The sequence below is a fragment of the Candoia aspera genome, chromosome 1 (assembly GCF_035149785.1).
Source record: "Candoia aspera isolate rCanAsp1 chromosome 1, rCanAsp1.hap2, whole genome shotgun sequence".
NCBI lineage: Eukaryota > Metazoa > Chordata > Lepidosauria > Squamata > Boidae > Candoia > Candoia aspera.
In genome coordinates this window covers 251,558,597-251,577,294 of record NC_086153.1, presented here as the reverse complement: position 1 = coordinate 251,577,294, position 18,698 = coordinate 251,558,597, and the positions used below count along the sequence as shown (strand labels likewise).

The 18,698-nt window shown below is 37.9% G+C and overlaps 1 protein-coding gene across 6 annotated transcripts in view; it reads left to right on the top strand.

Annotated features, from left to right (window-relative positions):
- The window catches only part of PPFIBP2 (PPFIA binding protein 2), a 116,396-nt gene extending 100,756 nt beyond the window's left edge, over positions 1–15,640 (top strand). For all 6 annotated transcript variants that reach the window (XM_063289493.1, XM_063289495.1, XM_063289497.1 and 3 more), the window contains 10 exons: positions 644–791; positions 2,698–2,833; positions 3,220–3,348; positions 4,244–4,394; positions 5,602–5,713; positions 6,155–6,243; positions 7,191–7,313; positions 7,724–7,849; positions 9,307–9,495; positions 14,854–15,640. In XM_063289493.1, the coding sequence (XP_063145563.1) occupies positions 644–791; positions 2,698–2,833; positions 3,220–3,348; positions 4,244–4,394; positions 5,602–5,713; positions 6,155–6,243; positions 7,191–7,313; positions 7,724–7,849; positions 9,307–9,495; positions 14,854–15,045 (1,395 nt within the window). In that variant the 3' untranslated portion in view covers positions 15,046–15,640. The remainder of the gene's footprint in view (positions 1–643; positions 792–2,697; positions 2,834–3,219; positions 3,349–4,243; positions 4,395–5,601; positions 5,714–6,154; positions 6,244–7,190; positions 7,314–7,723; positions 7,850–9,306; positions 9,496–14,853) is intronic.
- The last annotated feature ends 3,058 nt before the right edge of the window (positions 15,641–18,698 follow it).

Here is an 18,698-nt window from a genome sequence, read left to right as displayed (position 1 = left end):
TCCTTGCTTTCCTAATCTATAAATGATAAAAATTAGATGTTTGTAACAAATGGACTATATAGGCTACTCACCAGTAAGAACAGTTAAATGGGTCATAAAGGCTATCCATGACCTATACAGTGCCCACTTCAGCACAGAAGGCAGGCAGGTAGGCAGGCATATTGGAGAAAATCTCAAGTGACAGACAAAATTAGGGACATCCGTGGTACATTCATTCCAGATGTCACACCAATGGTGGTATTTATTTCATTATATAAATGATGAATTGCTTAATTATATTATTAAGTAGTGATTCAACAAGTAGCATACAAGGATAAATTAACATAGAATGATTACTACAGACATTGTTTTGTGGCATGTACACATTTACACGTGACAAAGTTCTTTACCATTATCTTCATTATTCTGACTTTTAGCTGTCAAATCCTGTTCCCTCATAGATTCTTCACTCCAGAAAGTCACACCTCTCCACATTAGTGGAGAATGTATGACCACGATCAGAAGTTCTATATTGGCCAAATATTTTTATTTCTCAGAAGACAAATGCTGATAGCTTCTGACTGAAATGAATGTAGTGAATTTTAGAAATAATACTGACTTCATTATTTTTCTCTTTTTGTTAAAAAAAATGTAACATACATAGAATAAATCTCATGTGAAAAGCAGCAAGTACCAAACCTTGCCAGGGAAACTTCCTCGACCAGCACACAATGGTGATAACCGTCTGTACAATACACCTGCTACTCCGTGTTGTATAAATGGCAATGAGGACAATGGCATACAGAGCCTGAGTATGTACTGTGGAAAGAACAATGAACTTGCTCTCTGTGTGTGTTTGTGTGTGGTTTAAACGTATTGAAAAGATGCTGTGGCGCAAGATTTGACTAGATTGTCAGAATAGCATGATGTTGCCAAGAGTAATGAATCTTAATTTCTATCAGTATGGCTCCTACAGTGTAGACAGTTGGATTTCCTAATTCTCTGGATCCAGAACTGTTAGCTGCTTGGTGGGTTGATGGTGGCCCTAAAATATAATCAGTCCTGGGAGTGTGGAGTGTCCACTGATCTGGGAAGAATTCTGTGGGAACTGAATTGTTACAACCACTGCAAAGGCTGGAGATGAACAGCTGCAGGAGATGTTGAATGTCAGTATGCATGTCTGCAGGGTTTGGTCAGAAAAGTCACAGTAGCAGCCACAACAACGTGATACGTAATGCACATTAAAAACTTTGCGGACACCCCTGCGTGATTGCCTCTGTCATAATAGACCACTGTCAAATTAAGGCAGTGGTATCCATGCCAGTGAAGGCCCTGTGAAAGGTCATTTCCATTACCTGCTTTTTTTTTTACTTTAGCTCCATCCATCTTAATTTTATCATTACATAATTCACTGCCCACATGTCGCTGTAAAGCTATTGTACCTTTTTGTATCACTGATTAGAAATGTCATCATATCAGCTGAAGCTACCGACAGATTTAACTAGCGTATGTGAACAAACTGCATGGCTTAATGGTTAATTTCCTGAGAACTGGGCCACATATATAAGAAGCGATCTGTCTCTGCTGTTTATTTACAGTGTGGAGACACTCAAAACCCCAGGCCTGTTGAAATAGTAAACAGTCCTTTTAAAATGCACAGACTCTCCTTGGAAAAGGAAAGATCTCTGACCTCTCTTTATAAATAAAACCGATAGTTGAGCCTAGAGGATCAACAAGGTTTGTTTTTAAGGGGGAAGAAAACAGGCACATTTTACTGTGATTTGTTTGCATTTTAAGTTAGAAAAAGAACACACTTCTATTCTTTGTACTGGCTTTGTACTCAATATGAGAATGATTTTTTTTTAAATGCATATTTCTCACAGTAAAAGGTTTTCATCTGTATATAGCACACACTGCTTCTGATCATTCATCTGCTTTGCTATTTTGCCACCTGTCTGTTTTGATTTTTCTTCCTTCAGCTGTTTGCTTTCTTTGCTTTCCTTTAACTTTGTTTTGCTTGAATTTTACATCCTCTTTGCTTCTTCATATGGCTTTCTGCTTCTTGGGATGAGTGAAGATCGCATCAGGAGTGTCAGTGCACCCATATTAGGTATTGTATACCTAACCAATGTGCAGCCTTTATGCTAGCAATAAATATCTTTATTGAAAATACAAATTGCAGAGAGTTGACTTTTGAATTGTGTTTTCTGATCCAGCAAATGAAAGGCACAGATGGTCCTAATAGTACAAGATTAAGTGTAGAGAGCCAGCACTAGTGGTTCTGTGGTTTCTAATGGATGCTGGACATATTTGAAATCTGTATTTTAATACCTCAAAAGAAAACACTTATATTAGGGAAAAGACATTTAAAATGCATCACATTTTTGCAAACCATAGTTTTGGCTATTTCATGCCATCGAAAATTCTGTCCATTTGAAAAATGTATTCTGCATCCATGTTATAAAGTAGGTGATAATTACCAATATTCATCATGGGACACCTGCTCATATTATAATGTGGTCAGTGAAGTCTTCAGCTAGCTCTTCCAGGGTTATATGTTATGTACAATTACATTTTTCTGCCCAAAGAAAACCAGTTTATACATGTGAGAGGATGCACAGACTTTTATTTCTGCAATGTTGCCCAATATATTTGAACAGCTTTGAGTGATATGTGCTGCAGAACCAGAACTTCATAGACAACCTTTGTACTTCACAGGGGCCCCTGACAGTATGGACAGCACAACTCCAGAGGAACTTTCACCCTTGTCATCTGGAACAGATTCAGGTGCACAATCCCCATTATCTCCAGACAATAAAAGAAGTCCAAAAGGAATAAAGAAAATATGGGGAAAGTAAGTGTACTTTATTTTTTTTCTACTTTCTCCGTCCCATTTATTTATTTATTTATTTATTCATTCATTCATTCATTCATTCATTCATTCATTTATTCTTAATTTTTTAAATCTATTTATTCAGCTGCCCTACTCAGCACACAACTCAAGGTAGCATACATCATCTACAGTAACAATAGTAATCAATAAAATCACATAATAAAAAATATATATAAAAGGAAAATCCAGAAAACACAAGCAATATAATAAATAAATTAATGAATCCACCTGAAGAAACATTAGAAATTACAGGATTCCTGATATTAAAAATTCAGACATTTGTATGTAAAAGTTGCTTCCTGAATTAGAATATCTGATGACTTATCATTTTTATTATCTCCTAAAAGAATACGTCGGACTCAATCTGGAAATTTCCCTGGAGATGATCTGGGCTTGGTTGAATTTCGAAGAGGTGGCCTCCGTGCAACAGCTGGACCTCGATTGTCACGGTCAAAGGACACCAAGGGACAAAAGAGGTAGAGAATGGCTATTTACTGTTTCTGTGGCTAAATATTTGCTTAAGTAATTAGTCTCTTGACTAAATTCACTATGTAATGAAAAGCATTGTTTTGCCAATATGTAGAGTTTTTCAAGCCAAGATTTCTCCACTTAGGATCTAATTGGTAAATGTGTATTTGCAAGTGCACAGGATACATTCAACTGTTTGGGAACCTTCATCAGTTGTAATTCTTATTTACAAAGGTCTACTGTTGGGTGGGTATCTTTTTTTCCGTTATATTTGGTAGCAGTTTCTGGAACAGAAATAAGTTTTGCTTCTTTGCTTAGTCTACTTCCCATTATTTTTTTCAAAATGGACTTTGGTTGGTTTGTAACTGAATCACAGCAAATGACCAAAGAGCAAATTCACTTGCATTTGCAATGGGGCTAGTATGAAATGCAATAGCTGCTAATCCTGTCCAGCCTATGTGTCATACTGAAGCTATTGGGCTTCCATTTTGGTCATATTACATGGTTAGTTCATCTATATATCTTTTAGAAATGAATATTCCAATTTTATTAATATTCAAAGGCAAGTGATACATGGCGTATTTCCCTATTCTTGCAAATAAAAACCAACTGCAAGGAAGCAAAGATACACTGGAAATTCTTTGAGAGGAAGAAGTAGAATATCTCTGTGCTCAAGTTTTTTTCTGAATATAACTTCCCCAGTATGTGATAATAATCCTGGAATTAAATGATTCTGACCTTAATCTGAAATGACCGATAGTTGGCAAACAGTTACGTATGTATGCAGTATGTATATGTATATGTATATTCAATTTATCTTTCACCTTAGTCCCAGTTATGGACTGCAAGTTGTTGATGATGATATGCTAATATAAATCTCTTTTCCTTAATTGTGGTTCTTAGTGATCATAATGCCCCGTTTGCTCAATGGGGCACTGAACGCATTTGCAACTGGCTTGAGGACTTTGGCCTTGGTCAGTATGTCATTTTTGCACGACAGTGGGTAACATCTGGCCATACGCTTCTGACAGCAACACCACAGGATATGGAAAAGGTAAAAGTTCTAGAATGTTAGAAGCTCCATTAAGAATTCATTCTTTTTTATTCTCTCTTTTTGGTGGTGGATTCAGCTGGTATATGTAATTTTGAAAGTATAAAATAAATCACTGGCCCTGGTGTTGCTTGATCTGGCTCCAGCCGTATCTTCCCCACAGTGTACATCAAAGGTTGGATTATCTCCCCCAAAATATAAAGCAGAGGCGCTAGCACGAAAAATGAATAGCAATTGTCGGATTGCTTTACATAAGATTCTTGCTCTTTGGAGAAGGAAAAACTATCTTTAATCATTGTCACTTCTAGAGATTATGCTGGAAGTTTAGTGGGGGGACAGAGTAAGTCATGTCTAAATGCTGCATATCTGATTCAAGGGGGTGTTTTAGACTGTTTTGACTGCTTTTATTTTATTTTAAAGATCCACTCTACATTTAATAAAACATTTTCAAAGGCACTTTATAGCAATGATCCATGAACATTCCTAAAACCACTATTAATACAAACCATATAACAGGGCTTGTAAATCCAGTAGCAGACATTGTTAATTCAACTTCAGTTAATAAGTTGACTAGGTTTAATTCTGTAACACAGATGTTAAATGAATCTTTGTAGGCAGAGTTTATAAAGTTGGTTGCCATCACAGAGAAAATGGAGGAATTGAAAGAATTGCTCAGGGCTGATTTGCCGGAATTTTCATGGATCAAACCTGAAAACAAACTGGAAGACAGTGCAAATTATTCAGTATAGAAGCAACATATACATATTGTATGTGCTTTTCCTAGTGTGTTCACTGTTTGTAAGGATTTTCAAAGAGTAAAATCAACTTTCTTTTTTCACTTTTCTCAGTTGTATACATTTTTGCACAATTCTTTTTCATATGTAATTTTTCTGCATATTTTGATCTTAAAAGTGAAATAGATAAGTGCTTGTGACCCATAGGTCTAAATAAAAGCAGCCATGCATATCTTGAATTATTCAGTTATTTAAAAGAGCTGCTTTTTTTAGCAGCTCCACTTCCTGTATTAGCAGGCAACAATTTAGACCTCTGAAGTTTAAACATTAAAACATCAATACTTCTTTTGAAAATCCCAATTTCCAATTCAGCGTAATATCTTTTCTTCAAGAACTTCAACGTATTTGCGATCTATCTGAAGATGTGCCAAGTTGACAGGTACTGTTTTAATCATCATTATTGTTTCCCTTTACAGGAATTAGGAATTAAGCATCCTTTACACAGGAAGAAATTGGTTTTGGCAGTCAAAGCTATAAATACAAAACAAGATGATAAGTCTGCACAGTTAGATCATATCTGGGTCACACGTAAGTATTTGAAGTGGTAAAAAGAAATTAAAAACAGATTGATGACTTTTCTAGCCCACTTAACCATTTAGAAATTTGTACGTGTTTGAGTTTTAGAAATGAAGGAGAAAAAAAAACACTCAAATTTAATTTCATCTCTAGAAATATTACAGAGGTACAGAGCTTTATTTTCATTTCCTTCAGTTTTATTTCCTTGACATGTTTCTGGGCATTATATAGCTTTGTATAGCCTATGAACTTAGATGGAAGCTTTCTTAAAAACTGTTTTGATGGGGTAAAAATCAAAACATGTAGAATGGACATACGTAATGGGAATGGAAATCTTATTGTTCTCCAGAGAATATAAGAAGTTATATAAGGAACATATTGTTCTCCAAAGACTAAATTTTAAGTGAATTATTTTTTATTACACAGTAAAATATATTGATGTGTATTCCACAGGATGGCTTGATGATATAGGTTTACCTCAGTATAAAGATCAGTTCCATGAATCACGAGTTGATGGCAGAATGCTGCAATATCTAACTGTGGTAAGGTAGCTAAAATCCTTACTTTCAAAGTCTGAGACTAGAAAAAAGTCCTTTTCTTTTACTCAAATGTGTGGTGAAGAGTTGAAGAGAATAATTTTATCCCTGCATTCATTTCTTTCAAAACTATATTTAGAACTTGAATTCCCAAGTTGTTTTTATACTAAGGTAGGAATATATTTTAAATGTCTGAATAATTGTTTTGTTAGTGATCTGAGGAATCCCTTGTCAATATTTAATTTTCCAGACACTTTGAGTGGCAGGAAGCTAACTCAGACTGTTTCTAGACATTAATGGTAAATGTCAGAATAGGAGATTCCCTTTTTTTAAAATACCCAAACTAATCGCTGCTCTAGCTTGAAACAAGAGAATGATTTTTGTTAAGATGATGTCAGGAAAAGGGATAAATCCCATCCTGCATCACATCTCAATCCCAATAAAATTACTGTTTCTGTATTAAATTGTAAATCCATCTAAATAGCATACTATGTATGCATTATGTGTATATATACATAAATTAACCATCAGCATCATAATGCAAAGGGGTAAGCAGAACAGGAAATGGGCCGGTTTTGCATCCATTTGTCCAGAGCTGAGATGTAGAGCAGTCAGAAGAAACAGTCAACTTCAGAACCCCAGCGCACCATAAAGTGGAGGGGGATCTCCTGCTAACTGGGTGCATTAGGCAGCATTCCACCTTGTTTAAACTGAGGACCTTCCCAGTGCTTTATAAACTGCAGACAAGGAAGATTCTGTAGTTATAGAACTACAGACAGTGCTTCCCTTCTTACTTTGTGGGCTCTGACAACTGTAATAGGAATCACACACTGGTCCATACAGGCTCAAATAGAAAAAAAAGAAAAGAAAAGCTGTGTTGTTTTGGTTTCTTAAATTCTAAGTGGATTGGATCTCCAGCTTTATTCTGTTAAAAACTATGTTTTCCTTTGCAGAATGACCTCCTCTTCCTCAAAGTTACAAGCCAGCTGCATCACCTCAGCATTAAATGTGCCATTCACGTGCTACACATGAACAATTTCAACCCACACTGCTTACGTAGGAGACCAGCAGACGAGGTGAGATAAAAATCATTGATTTTTACTTCCTAAACTTAGTGTTCATATATGCAGAAATCCACAGAACCTTTCGTTCAGCCTTTTTGTTCCTGGGCAAGCTCTCTAAATAATCCCTACTTGCCCTTTGCTTCTGCTCAGAGAAACACTCATAGCATGACCATACTTCTACGTACTTCTGCCCACAAGATGGACTGCAGCCTACATTTTTCCTTACAGAGTGAATTGCAAATGGATATTTCCATAGTTCAGCAAAGTGGGAAAAGAAATTTGCCTAAAAGCTACACAGCAGATAAAGGAAGAATTATTGATTATTTAGAAGGAATTACTTTATTAGCTGCATCTAGGTGGATTAGTCATTTTTGCATGTTTACTGTATTCATCATACATTTTGTTTTTTTCCTGCAACACAGAATAACATTTCACCATCAGAAGTAGTTCAATGGTCCAATCACAGAGTGATGGAATGGCTCAGATCAGTAGATCTGGCAGAATATGCACCGAACCTTCGAGGAAGTGGCGTTCATGGTGGATTCATTGTAAGAAAAAAGAACTTGAATTTCCCTTATGTTTTATAATACAAATATTTACATGACATTTATCAACACAGCAGTTTTCAGTTTTTAATGTTTCTGTCAGTCTTGTTGATTGAAGAAAAGTCAATTTATTACAATGGGATTTTTTTCCCCGAGTGTTTTATGTAAAATAAATTTGGCAATATTTAACTTACATTTTATAAATGATCTTGTGTTATAAACTACTACCCAAATCATTAGCACTTAATATGTGAAAGAAATTAGACAGCAGAAACTACTTTCAAATCAGCAATTGATAGTGTTGCCTGAGTCTTTCAATGAATGTAAACTATCCCAGGCAAGGGAGAACAGATTATCTTTCAACATGAATCATTCTTAACAACAGCGCAAAACTCAAATGGTTTAGACTGAAGACGGACAATTACAAATGTTTATTAAAACAAATGTGTTCTTGACATCAGTTATCGTTTATGTTATTTTAAACAAGCTCACATTAGCCTAAGAAGTGTATACATTTCATAACAGTTATATCGAGAATATAGTCCTCCTCTTCCTCCTTTCAAATCCTTTTCTACAGTCTATCTCTTTGTGCCTCTAAAGATAAGAAATCAGATGCTCAATCACTATTGATGTAGACAGTACGTACATTTATGCATATGTAGTCCTACTTAATTCTATTCATCTCTTCTTATATTTTCCTGTTCTTTCTTTCTCTTGTGCTGCTTTTCATCATTAGACTATAAAATCCACTGAGCCAGCAGTCTCTTCGTAAAGTATCATACGCACCAATACTTTTTTCTAAACATATTGGCTTGGATCCTAGCTTCCTTGAGCAAAACTGTGCTCCCTGAAGTTCTCACTGCTGGACAGAAGAGCTAGAAATCTTTTTAAAAATATATATTTGTTGCAATCCATGGATTTGTTGCAGCCAACTGGGGCACGCTCCCAGGATAGCATGGGAAATGCATGGGGAAATTATAGGAGGAAAGGGAAATAACAGTTCCTTTTCCTGACAGTGGGAGATTCTGCTGAATCAAAATCCCTCTTATTCACAGAAGACCAACTCCAGGACCCAAGTCATTATTGCTAGTGCTAAGAGATGTGTTCATATGGAAATTTGTAAGAGGATACTAACCCTGTAGATCTGGAACTGCAAGCTTTATGCATAGCTGTGCCTATAACTATCCCAAACAGATGTTTTTATTTGATATCCCAAAGAAGTGCTGCTGAAAATGGCATTTTTTAAATTTATTTTTCCTGTTAATTTTATACAGTTGCTAGAGATGGATTGTAATGGCTAACACGTGAAGCGCTGCTGCTTCCTGACTCAGTGATATTGTAACACATCCCGCATATGCACAGAATAATGCAAACACGCAACCCTGAGAATAGCCTTTGAATACCTTGCTGCTTGGAGACCACATTTAAAGCAGCAGACATGTTCTTTGTTTCCCCCACAGATCCTGGAGTCTCGCTTCAACGGAGATACTCTGGCGATGCTCCTCAACATTCCGCCTCAAAAGACGCTGCTAAGACGCCACCTAACCACAAATTTCAATGTGCTAATTGGGCCAGAGGCTCAGCAAGATAAAAGGGAAGTCATGGAATCTACAGCTTATACGGCTCTCACTACCACTGCGAAAGTCCGGGTAGGCTACAGAGAAATAATACCAACTTTAGAAATCCTGCTTGAGTTCCCAACTGGCAGTTTAAAAGCCAGTAATCTCTTAGGCAGCAGTCTTATTTCCATGTAACTACTACTTGAAAATGCATTTCACTGAAGGTCAGGTCAGTAGGAGTTATTTCTAAATAGATGAATAAGGTTCATTATAACTGGCATGTTGTTTAAAAACTGAGGCTCTTTGTACACCAACAGCATGTGAAAATCGTTTTCATGGCTTATCCCAAACAATTCTGGGAATTGCAGCTAAGTGAGGATGATGATTCCAGTTTAGGGTCCCCAAGTGAGAAAGATCTGCTCTAATTATTAAACCGTTTTGAGGCTCTAGCGACAGCATCTGCATTTGGAGGGTACTGCAGGCCTTTCTCTTCAGCAAAGGATCGTTACCTTGTCGTGGTGCTGGAGCTTGAGCACCTCAATGATGCCATGAGCTAAACCGTTAAGGGCCACCCAAGACGGGAAGGTCATGACAGAGAGGTCAGACTAAATGCGATCCCTGGGGAAGGTAATGGCAACCCACCCCAGTATTCTTGCCGTGAAAACTAAATGGATCAGTACAACCAGAGATATGTCGGTATACCAGCGGAAGATGAGACCCCCAGGTCGGAAGATGGTCAAAATGCTACTGGGGAGGAACAGAGGATGAGCTCAACTAGCCCCAGATGTGATGACGCAGCTAGCTCAAAGCCGAAAGGACGGCTAGCGGCCGACACTGCTGGTGGTGAACGGCGAATCCGATGTTCTAAGGATCAACACACCATTGGAACCTGGAATGTAAGATCTATGAGCCAGGGCAAATTGGATGTGGTTATTGGTGAGATGTCAAGATTAAAGATAGACATTCTGGGCATCAGTGAACTGAAATGGACTGGAATGGGCCACTTCACATCAAATGACCACCAGATCTACTACTGTGGACAAGAGGACCACAGAAGAAATGGAGTAGCCTTCATAATTAACAGTAAAGTGGCTAAAGCAGTGCTTGGATACAATCCAAAAAACGACAGAATGATCTCAATTTGAATTCAGGGCAAGCCATCTAACATCACAGTGATCTAAATATACGCCCCAACCACAAATGCTGAAGAAGCTGAAGTAGAGCAGTTCTATGAGGATCTGCAGCACCTACTGGACAATACACCTAAAAGAGATGTTATTTTCATCACAGGAGACTGGAATGCTAAGGTGGGCAGTCAAATGACACCTGGAATTACAGGTAAGTATGGCCTGGGAGAACAAAACGAAGCAGGACATAGGCTGATAGAATTTTGCCAAGACAATTCACTCTGCATAACAAACACTCTCTTCCAACAACCTAAGAGATGGCTTTATACATGGACTTCACCAGATGGACAACACCGAAATCAGATTGACTACATCCTTTGCAGCCAAAGGTGGAGGACATCTATACAGTCGGTAAAAACAAGACCTGGAGCTGACTGTAGTTCCGATCACAAACTTCTTCTTGCACAATTTAGGATCAGACTAAAGAGATTAGGGAAGACCCACAGATCAGCTAGATATGAGCTCACTAATATTCCTAAAGAATATGCAGTGGAGGTGAAGAATAGATTTAAGGGACTGGACTTAGTAGATAGGGTCCCGGAAGAACTCTGGACAGAAGTTTGCAGCATTGTTCAGGAGGTGGCAACAAAATACATCCCAAAGAAAGAGAAAACCAAGAAGGCAAATGGCTGTCTGCTGAGACACTAGAAGTAGCCCAAGAAAGAAGGAAAGCAAAAGGCAACAGTGATAGGGGGAGATATGCCCAATTAAATGCAAAATTCCAGAGGTTAGCCAGAAGAGGTTAGGAATTATTTTTAAACAAGCAATGCGCGGAAGTGGAAGAAGACAATAGAATAGGAAGGACAAGAGACCTCTTCCAGAAAATTAGAAACATCGGAGGTAAATTCCAGGCCAAAATGGGTATGATCAAAAACAAAGATGGCAAGGACCTAACAGAAGAAGAAGAGATCAAGAAAAGGTGGCAAGAATATACAGAAGATCTGTATAGGGAGGATAACAATATCAGGGATAGCTTTGACGGTGTGATCAGTGAGCTAGAGCCAGACATCCTGAAGAGTGAGGTTGAGTGGGCCTTAAGAAGCATTGCTAATAAGAAGGCAGCAGGAGACAATGGCATCCCAGCTGAACTGTTCAAATCTTGCAAGATGATGCTGTCAAGGTAATGCATGCTATATGCCAGCAAATTTGGAAAACACAAGAATGGCCATCAGACTGGAAAAAATCAACTTATATCCCCATACCAAAAAAGGGAAACACTAAAGAATGTTCAAACTATCAAACAGTGGCACTCATTTCACATGCCAGTAAGGTAATGCTCAAGATCCTGCAAGGTAGACTTCAGCAGTTCATGGAGCGAGAATTGCCAGATGTACAAGCTGGCTTTAGAAAAGGCAGAGGAACTAGAGACCAAATTGCCAATATCTGCTGGATAATGGAAAAAGCCAGGGAGTTTCAGAAAAACATCTATTTCTGTTTTATTGACTATGCTAAAGCCTTTGACTGTGTGGACCATAACAAATTGTGGCAAGTTCTTAGTGGTATGGGGATACCAAGTCATCTTGTCTGCCTCCTGAAGAATCTGTATAACGACCAAGTAGCAACAGTAAGAACAGACCACGGAACAACGGACTGGTTTAAGATTGGGAAAGGAGTACGGCAGGGCTGTATACTCTCACCCTACCTATTCAACTTGTATGCAGAACACATCATGCGACAAGCTGGCCTTGAGGAATCCAAGGCTGGAGTTAAAATCTCTGGAAGAAACATTAACAATCTCAGATATGCAGATGATACCACTTTGATGGCTGAAAGTGAAGAGGAACTGAGGAGCCTTATGAGGAAGGTGAAAGAAGAAAGTGCAAAAGCTGGCTTGCAGCTAAACCTCAAAAAAACCAAGATTATGGCAACCAGCTTGATTGATAACTGGCAAATAGAGGGAGAAAATGTAGAAGCAGTGAAAGACTTTGTATTCCTAGGTGCAAAGATTACTGCAGATGCTGACTGCAGTCAGGAAATCAGAAGACGCTTAATCCTTGGGAGAAGAGCAATGACAAATCTCGATAAAATAGTTAAGAGCAGAGACATCACACTGACAACAAAGGCCCGCATAGTTAAAGCAATGGTGTTCCCCGTAGTAACATATGGCTGTGAGAGCTGGACCATAAGGAAGGCTGAGAGAAGGAAGATCGATGCTTTTGAACTGTGGTGTTGGAGGAAAATTCTGAGAGTGCCTTGGACTGCAGGAAGATCAAACCAGTCCATCCTCCAGGAAATCAAGCCAGACTGCTCACTTGAGGGAATGATATTAAAGGCCAAACTGAAATACTTTGGCCACATAATGAGAAGACAGGACACCCTGGAGAAGATGCTGATGCTAGGGAGAGTGGAGGGCAAAAGGAAGAGGGGCCGACCAAGGGCAAGATGGATAGATGATATTCTAGAGGTGACGGACTCGTCCCTGGGGGAGCTGGGGGTGTTGACGACCGACAGGAAGCTCTGGCGTGGGCTGGTCCATGAAGTCACGAAGAGTCAGAAGCGACTAAACGAATAAACAACAACAAAGCAGGCCTTTCTTGTGTAATTGAAATACTGTACTTAAAATTATCCATGGGATAGAAAGGCAAAGCTTCCAGGCAGGGCACAATGATGCAAGTGAGGGCAAGATTGTATCTTATTTATATTCATTTTGCGTACAGAATCTTAAGTAAAAGTTGAGAGCCAGTCTGGTCTTACAGTTAAGGTGCTGGGCTAGAAGTGGGGAGAATGAATTCTAGTCCTCCTTCAGTTGCAGAAGCCAGCTGGATGACTTTGAGCCAGTTACTCCCTCTCAGCCCTAGAAGAAGACAAGGGCAAACTGGTTCCACTAATATTGCCAAGAAAACTGCATGGGCTTGTATCAAGGCTGATTCAAAGGCACCCCCCTTTGGCTTTATTTCTAAGTGGACATTACAGGACGAGAGCCATGTTAGTCTATGGTGGCAAAAAAGCCAGGAGTCTGGTAGCACCTTTTCTAACAAATTTAATTAAAAGGCCTAAAATTTGTGAGCTGGGGAAGTGAGCTGCAGCTCATGAAAGCTTATGCCTTTTAGTTAAGTTTGTTAGTCAGAAAAGGTGGTACCAGACTCCTGATTTCTAAGTGGATGTCGGCTTGACTTCTAAAGAAACATGCATAGGATTGCACTGCAGTCTTCCATTGAAATGTCAGATTGAATTGAATGTTAGTCAAGATTAATTATGGGCAGTACACTTACAGTGATAATTTTCATTTTTTTTCTGAAACAATGCTTGTGTGTGCAGATTTTTTTAAAGCTTGTTTTTTAAAAAAAATAATTTGGGGTTGTTGCTATGATTTTGTGCAGCTTGAGAGGTCTGATATTTGGGAGCAGGAGTGAAAAAAAAGGGCTCCATAAGATGCACGGACCTTTGTGTGTGTGTCTCTACAATGAGTACAGTGGTTTGCTTGTTTTAAAGAAGCATTTATACTGTGCTTCTATTTTGCATATCTGCAGCTGGGATGTGTTTTCCTTCTGTACATGAATTATTGCACTTATAGGTATGCAAGCCCTTAAGTATCTTAAGTTTAATGTACCTAGAAGGGTCACAGTTGAATAGTACATGATGGCAGCAGCACAAACTTTAGCCTCACTTTTCTCCATCCACCCAAGACCTGCCTGGCTTCTCTCAAGCCTGTCTTCCTGCTACCAACCAGGGATGGGTAATGAGCTGTCTCAGTGATGTTGCAGTTGTTTCTTGCATTGGAGAATCTGCCTTTAACAGGAAGTTGGACTAGATGGCCTCTGAAGCATCTTCCAGAATTTTGATTCTTTGTCTGGGAGACCTGGAATTCTATATTAGGAGTTGCAAACATTGTGGCCTTGGAAGAACAGAATAAATTGTTTTAGGACTCCGTTGAATTATCTTTCCTTTTAAAGGATACATTAACACTTCTTGCTAAAATGGTAATCAGTTATGCTCTGATTTATTAAGAACTTTACTCTGGTTAGCCTCCCTGTATGGAGTCCAAAAGATTATGTCAGTGAGTCCATTACTAAGCATTCTCTTCAGCATAAATGTAAAGACAAAACCTCCCCCTTTCCTTTTGAAGCATTTGTTCAATTTCCTACAGGAACTTGAGAAAATCAGTGAAAATGTTCAAATTAATCTTGTAAAATCCATGAAAGATGTTATTATGTAGCAAAAGTCAATTTTAACTTTTGGTGTTTTCTGTACTTCTCCTCTTGTGATTTTCTGACAGTGTTTTCTCTCTCTCTCCACCCCACTCACTCTTCATTCTTGATAGCCAAAGAAACTTGGATTTTCACATTTTGGAAACTTAAGAAAAAAGAAGTTTGATGAATCTACGGATTATATTTGCCCTATGGATACAAGTACAACCAATGGTACTCAGAAGAGCTACAGTGCATACAAAGTGCATAATGTACTCCCTGACAAAGAATTAGACAAACTGGATCAGGTGGGCCAGGTGGACTGATACACTCACCTTTCATCCTCTTGATACATTCGGAGCTTACAGATAACCTTTTCTTATAATTTAACTAAAATACATAATGCATCTGCATGTCTTTAATGAATGTATTGGGAGGAAGCTTGAAGAACCTTTAAAATATCACTGGGATTTTTTTCCCCCCATTTGCAACTGATGCATCCTACTCATCTTCTCAAGCCCTTTTTCAGGAAAAGAAAAAGCTTTACACAGCAGGTGTAGCTGATATTCCAAGCACCTAAAAGCTATAATTGAGCATGGGTGCTCTCTGCACTGCTGTTGCAGGACAGAGCTTTTTGTATTTCATTTATAATGCCCAGCGATAATTTTTAACATTTTGTATTAGCTTTTTCACGTCCACAGTGGTAAGGATGACCTATTTTATTCTTGACAGCACAGCTGGATTGTATATATTTATTAAAATATGCTCTTTTAATTGTGCAGTGTCTGCACCATAGTGAATGCATACGATAGAACATCAAAAATAGAGGCCTAATGATGGATCTTTTTAAAAAAAAAAACAATCTGAGAATACAATTACATCCAGAAAGCAATAAAAATATTTACTTGGGAAAATGTCTAATTGTTTTTGTTGTGATTATTCTCTTTGTGATTGAATTATGCTTTAAAATATTAACTTAGGTTGATTTTATAAATTGCTGTTGCAAGGAATACTGCATAGAAACATGTGTAAAGTAGTTTTTAAAAACCTGAAAAATGGAGCAATTGGAGTTTTCTGCAAGGCAAACCTTCATTTATTCTGATTTCCAGGTCAGAAAAATTACAGTAATATAAGATTAGTTGAAAAAAGTTTTTTTCGTATGCATGATTTACTACATCTAACATGTTCCATTTTTCTTTCACCTGAAATATAATTGATTTTCCACTTTATTTAAAGCATGTAATTTGTTCATTATGTGTTTGATTTGTACACAATCAGAACTGTTTTAACGTTTTTAAAACACAGCTTTCAGTCAAACTCCTGGAGCTTCTTGAAAGTGAATACTCAGAAAGTATAGATGCTCCCTCACGTTTCCTTAGCCTCCTAACCTTTGTCCTCAGCTTCTTTTCCATTTTCAGACTCTGAGAACAAAAGAGCTGTGCTAGTGAGGATAAAGGATCTCTCTGGTTTACCAGAATCAATCATATACAGGAAAGCTTCTCAGCACTGCATACATGCAATATCGTAAAGTAAATGAAAATTAAACTCTTTTAAATATTACGATCCCTGACAACTTGCCCTTTGGAGTTGTATGCTATTTCACTGCCCACCTCAAGCAGTGATGGTTAGTGTTTGGAAATTGTGGAACTGCATTGTTTGAAGACAAATCTGTTCTGTCCTGATTCATTGAAAGGAGTATTTCTCAAAGTTGGCAACTTTAAGAAGTGTGGACTTCAATTCCCAGAATTCCCCAGCCAGAACACTGATTTAAAGCAAGACATCAAAATTTAGTTGAATATCTCTGAGCATTGGCTTGGCAAGTACTGTATATAAAGCTGAGTAACATCCATGGGTTGTATCTTAGAATCATATTAATAAGTATCTAAGTTTGCCAGCTACTCTCCTCAGAGAAAGCACTACAGAGATGAAGCTGTCTTTTTTGCAAAAACGTTTATTTTAATGGGAGGAAAACTGTCAGGTGTGAAGGGAGCTGCTCCAGGTGCCACCCCTTGTGCTGAAAGAATCCTTAAACACATGCAGTCAATTGGGTTATTCACTAGTATGCCTATTTGGGTGTCACTGAAGTGTGATTTGTACAGCATATTGTTGCATTAGAGAAAGGTGTGTACCAAAATACAATCCAGGCTAACTTGAATAGGTAGATGATAAGAAAACTGGCTTAGGAAAAAGCCACACACCCAAGTAAGTCTAGTTGATAAATGTAAGTTTCTAATTTCTAAAATTTGCAAGGGGAAGGGAGAGTTTGAAAAACACTACCCAAAAAAAGGCCACAAGAATTAGCTGTAATAGTTGTATTTAGGCCCCTAATCTTCCAGGGATCTAAACAACACAGGCTGCCTAATCAGTTTAAGAAACAAACTTACCATCACCACCAATATCTCTGAGTGGAGAAATTCAGGCCCTACAATGGGGACATCAGGGGTGGGAGTGGGTTGTTTGGGGAGCGAACAGCGGACATGTTCCTACTTTCTCTATTACACAGTGATAATTCTCATGACTAATGATGGAGCCAGATGAAAAACTGTTGGTGGAATAAATATATATTTTAGCATAATGAAGCATTGAACACATTAATGGATATCTTCTTATGTGCTAAACAGTGAACATGAATGTTTGAATTATTAAAATAGCATGATAAGCATTTGAATCTGTGCATGTGATCAAGAAATGCTTTTGGATTGGTGGAAACAGCTTGGTTGCATTCTTTTTACTTAAAAACTTAGCATCACACATACAGTTTTTGTTTTTTTTAAAAGTACAATGAATTCTCTCTTCATTTCTGGTCCCACTAACCTACTAACTGTATGTTAAATGCAGTGGTGTCAGATCTATATTTATGGATAATGTGCAATTTGAAAATATTTCTAGTATGGGGGAGGAGCTGTGTAATTCAGCTTTAACTTCCTGAAGACAAAGGCATGGTGTCATATATGTGGAATGGTTAAGCTATCCTAAAACTTGTGCATGCAGATTTGAGTCAGGTTGGATGGCTGTTTTGATTTCATCTAGTTGCTGAAATGATTTTGCAGATGGACCATTCAGAAGGAACAGTAATGCAAATAGGGGAGCTCTCTCGAGGAATAAACAACCTCACGGTATGTATGAAGTCAAGAGGGCCGTCAAGAAGTTTCTATTATTGATCATTATTAATTAGCCAAGTTTGTTTATATAATAACCATCATCCACATGCAGCTGGGGAGGGAATTCATCTATCAAGCTCCTCTCATTTTTTTTCCTTCTTCCCACTGCAGTCAATGAAGAGAATTCTTTGTTCGTTTCAGAGTTTTGGATCTTTTAAGGGAGAAATGAAGGCGCTTAGGCTTCTGAATGGGAAAATAATTTTGGATAAACTGTTTCATAAATTACCATAAAAACGGTTCTTTCTCACTTTCTGGTATATCTGACTGTAGATATTTCTTGACCTCTGTAACTCAGTGTATGCAAAATATTTTTTTTTTAAATTTCCAGACAATGTTAAGCCAAGATCAGATGCTGAACAACGATCGGTTTTTAACATCAGCTTTTGAGGACTGGAGATGAAGATGCCACAGGAACAACAACACTAAGTCCTTTCTCCTGTTGTGAGAGAAAACTGGTGCAGGCTGGGTGCTATACCTAGAAACGTATCATTTTCTTTGCCACTACAATATGTGAAAGTTCAGTGCTCTTTTAAAAGAGGACACACACATACACAGATAAAGTCCATGGTCTAGGTAGTTAAAACATGCATTCAAAGAACTGCAGTTTTTCTAGGAATTTGGAAAACATGGGTCTGTTACCTATTTTAATCATCATGAGTAATTTAATAGTGATCCATTTTTCTATATTTTGTAATTCCAAGGTTTGGCTGTGGTGCAGAGCAATGGATCTGCAATGGGTTTCAAAGTTGTAGTTATTCTTTATTATCAATGTTATTTGTGCAATGATTTATATTGAAAACTAGTTTAAGGTACTGAAA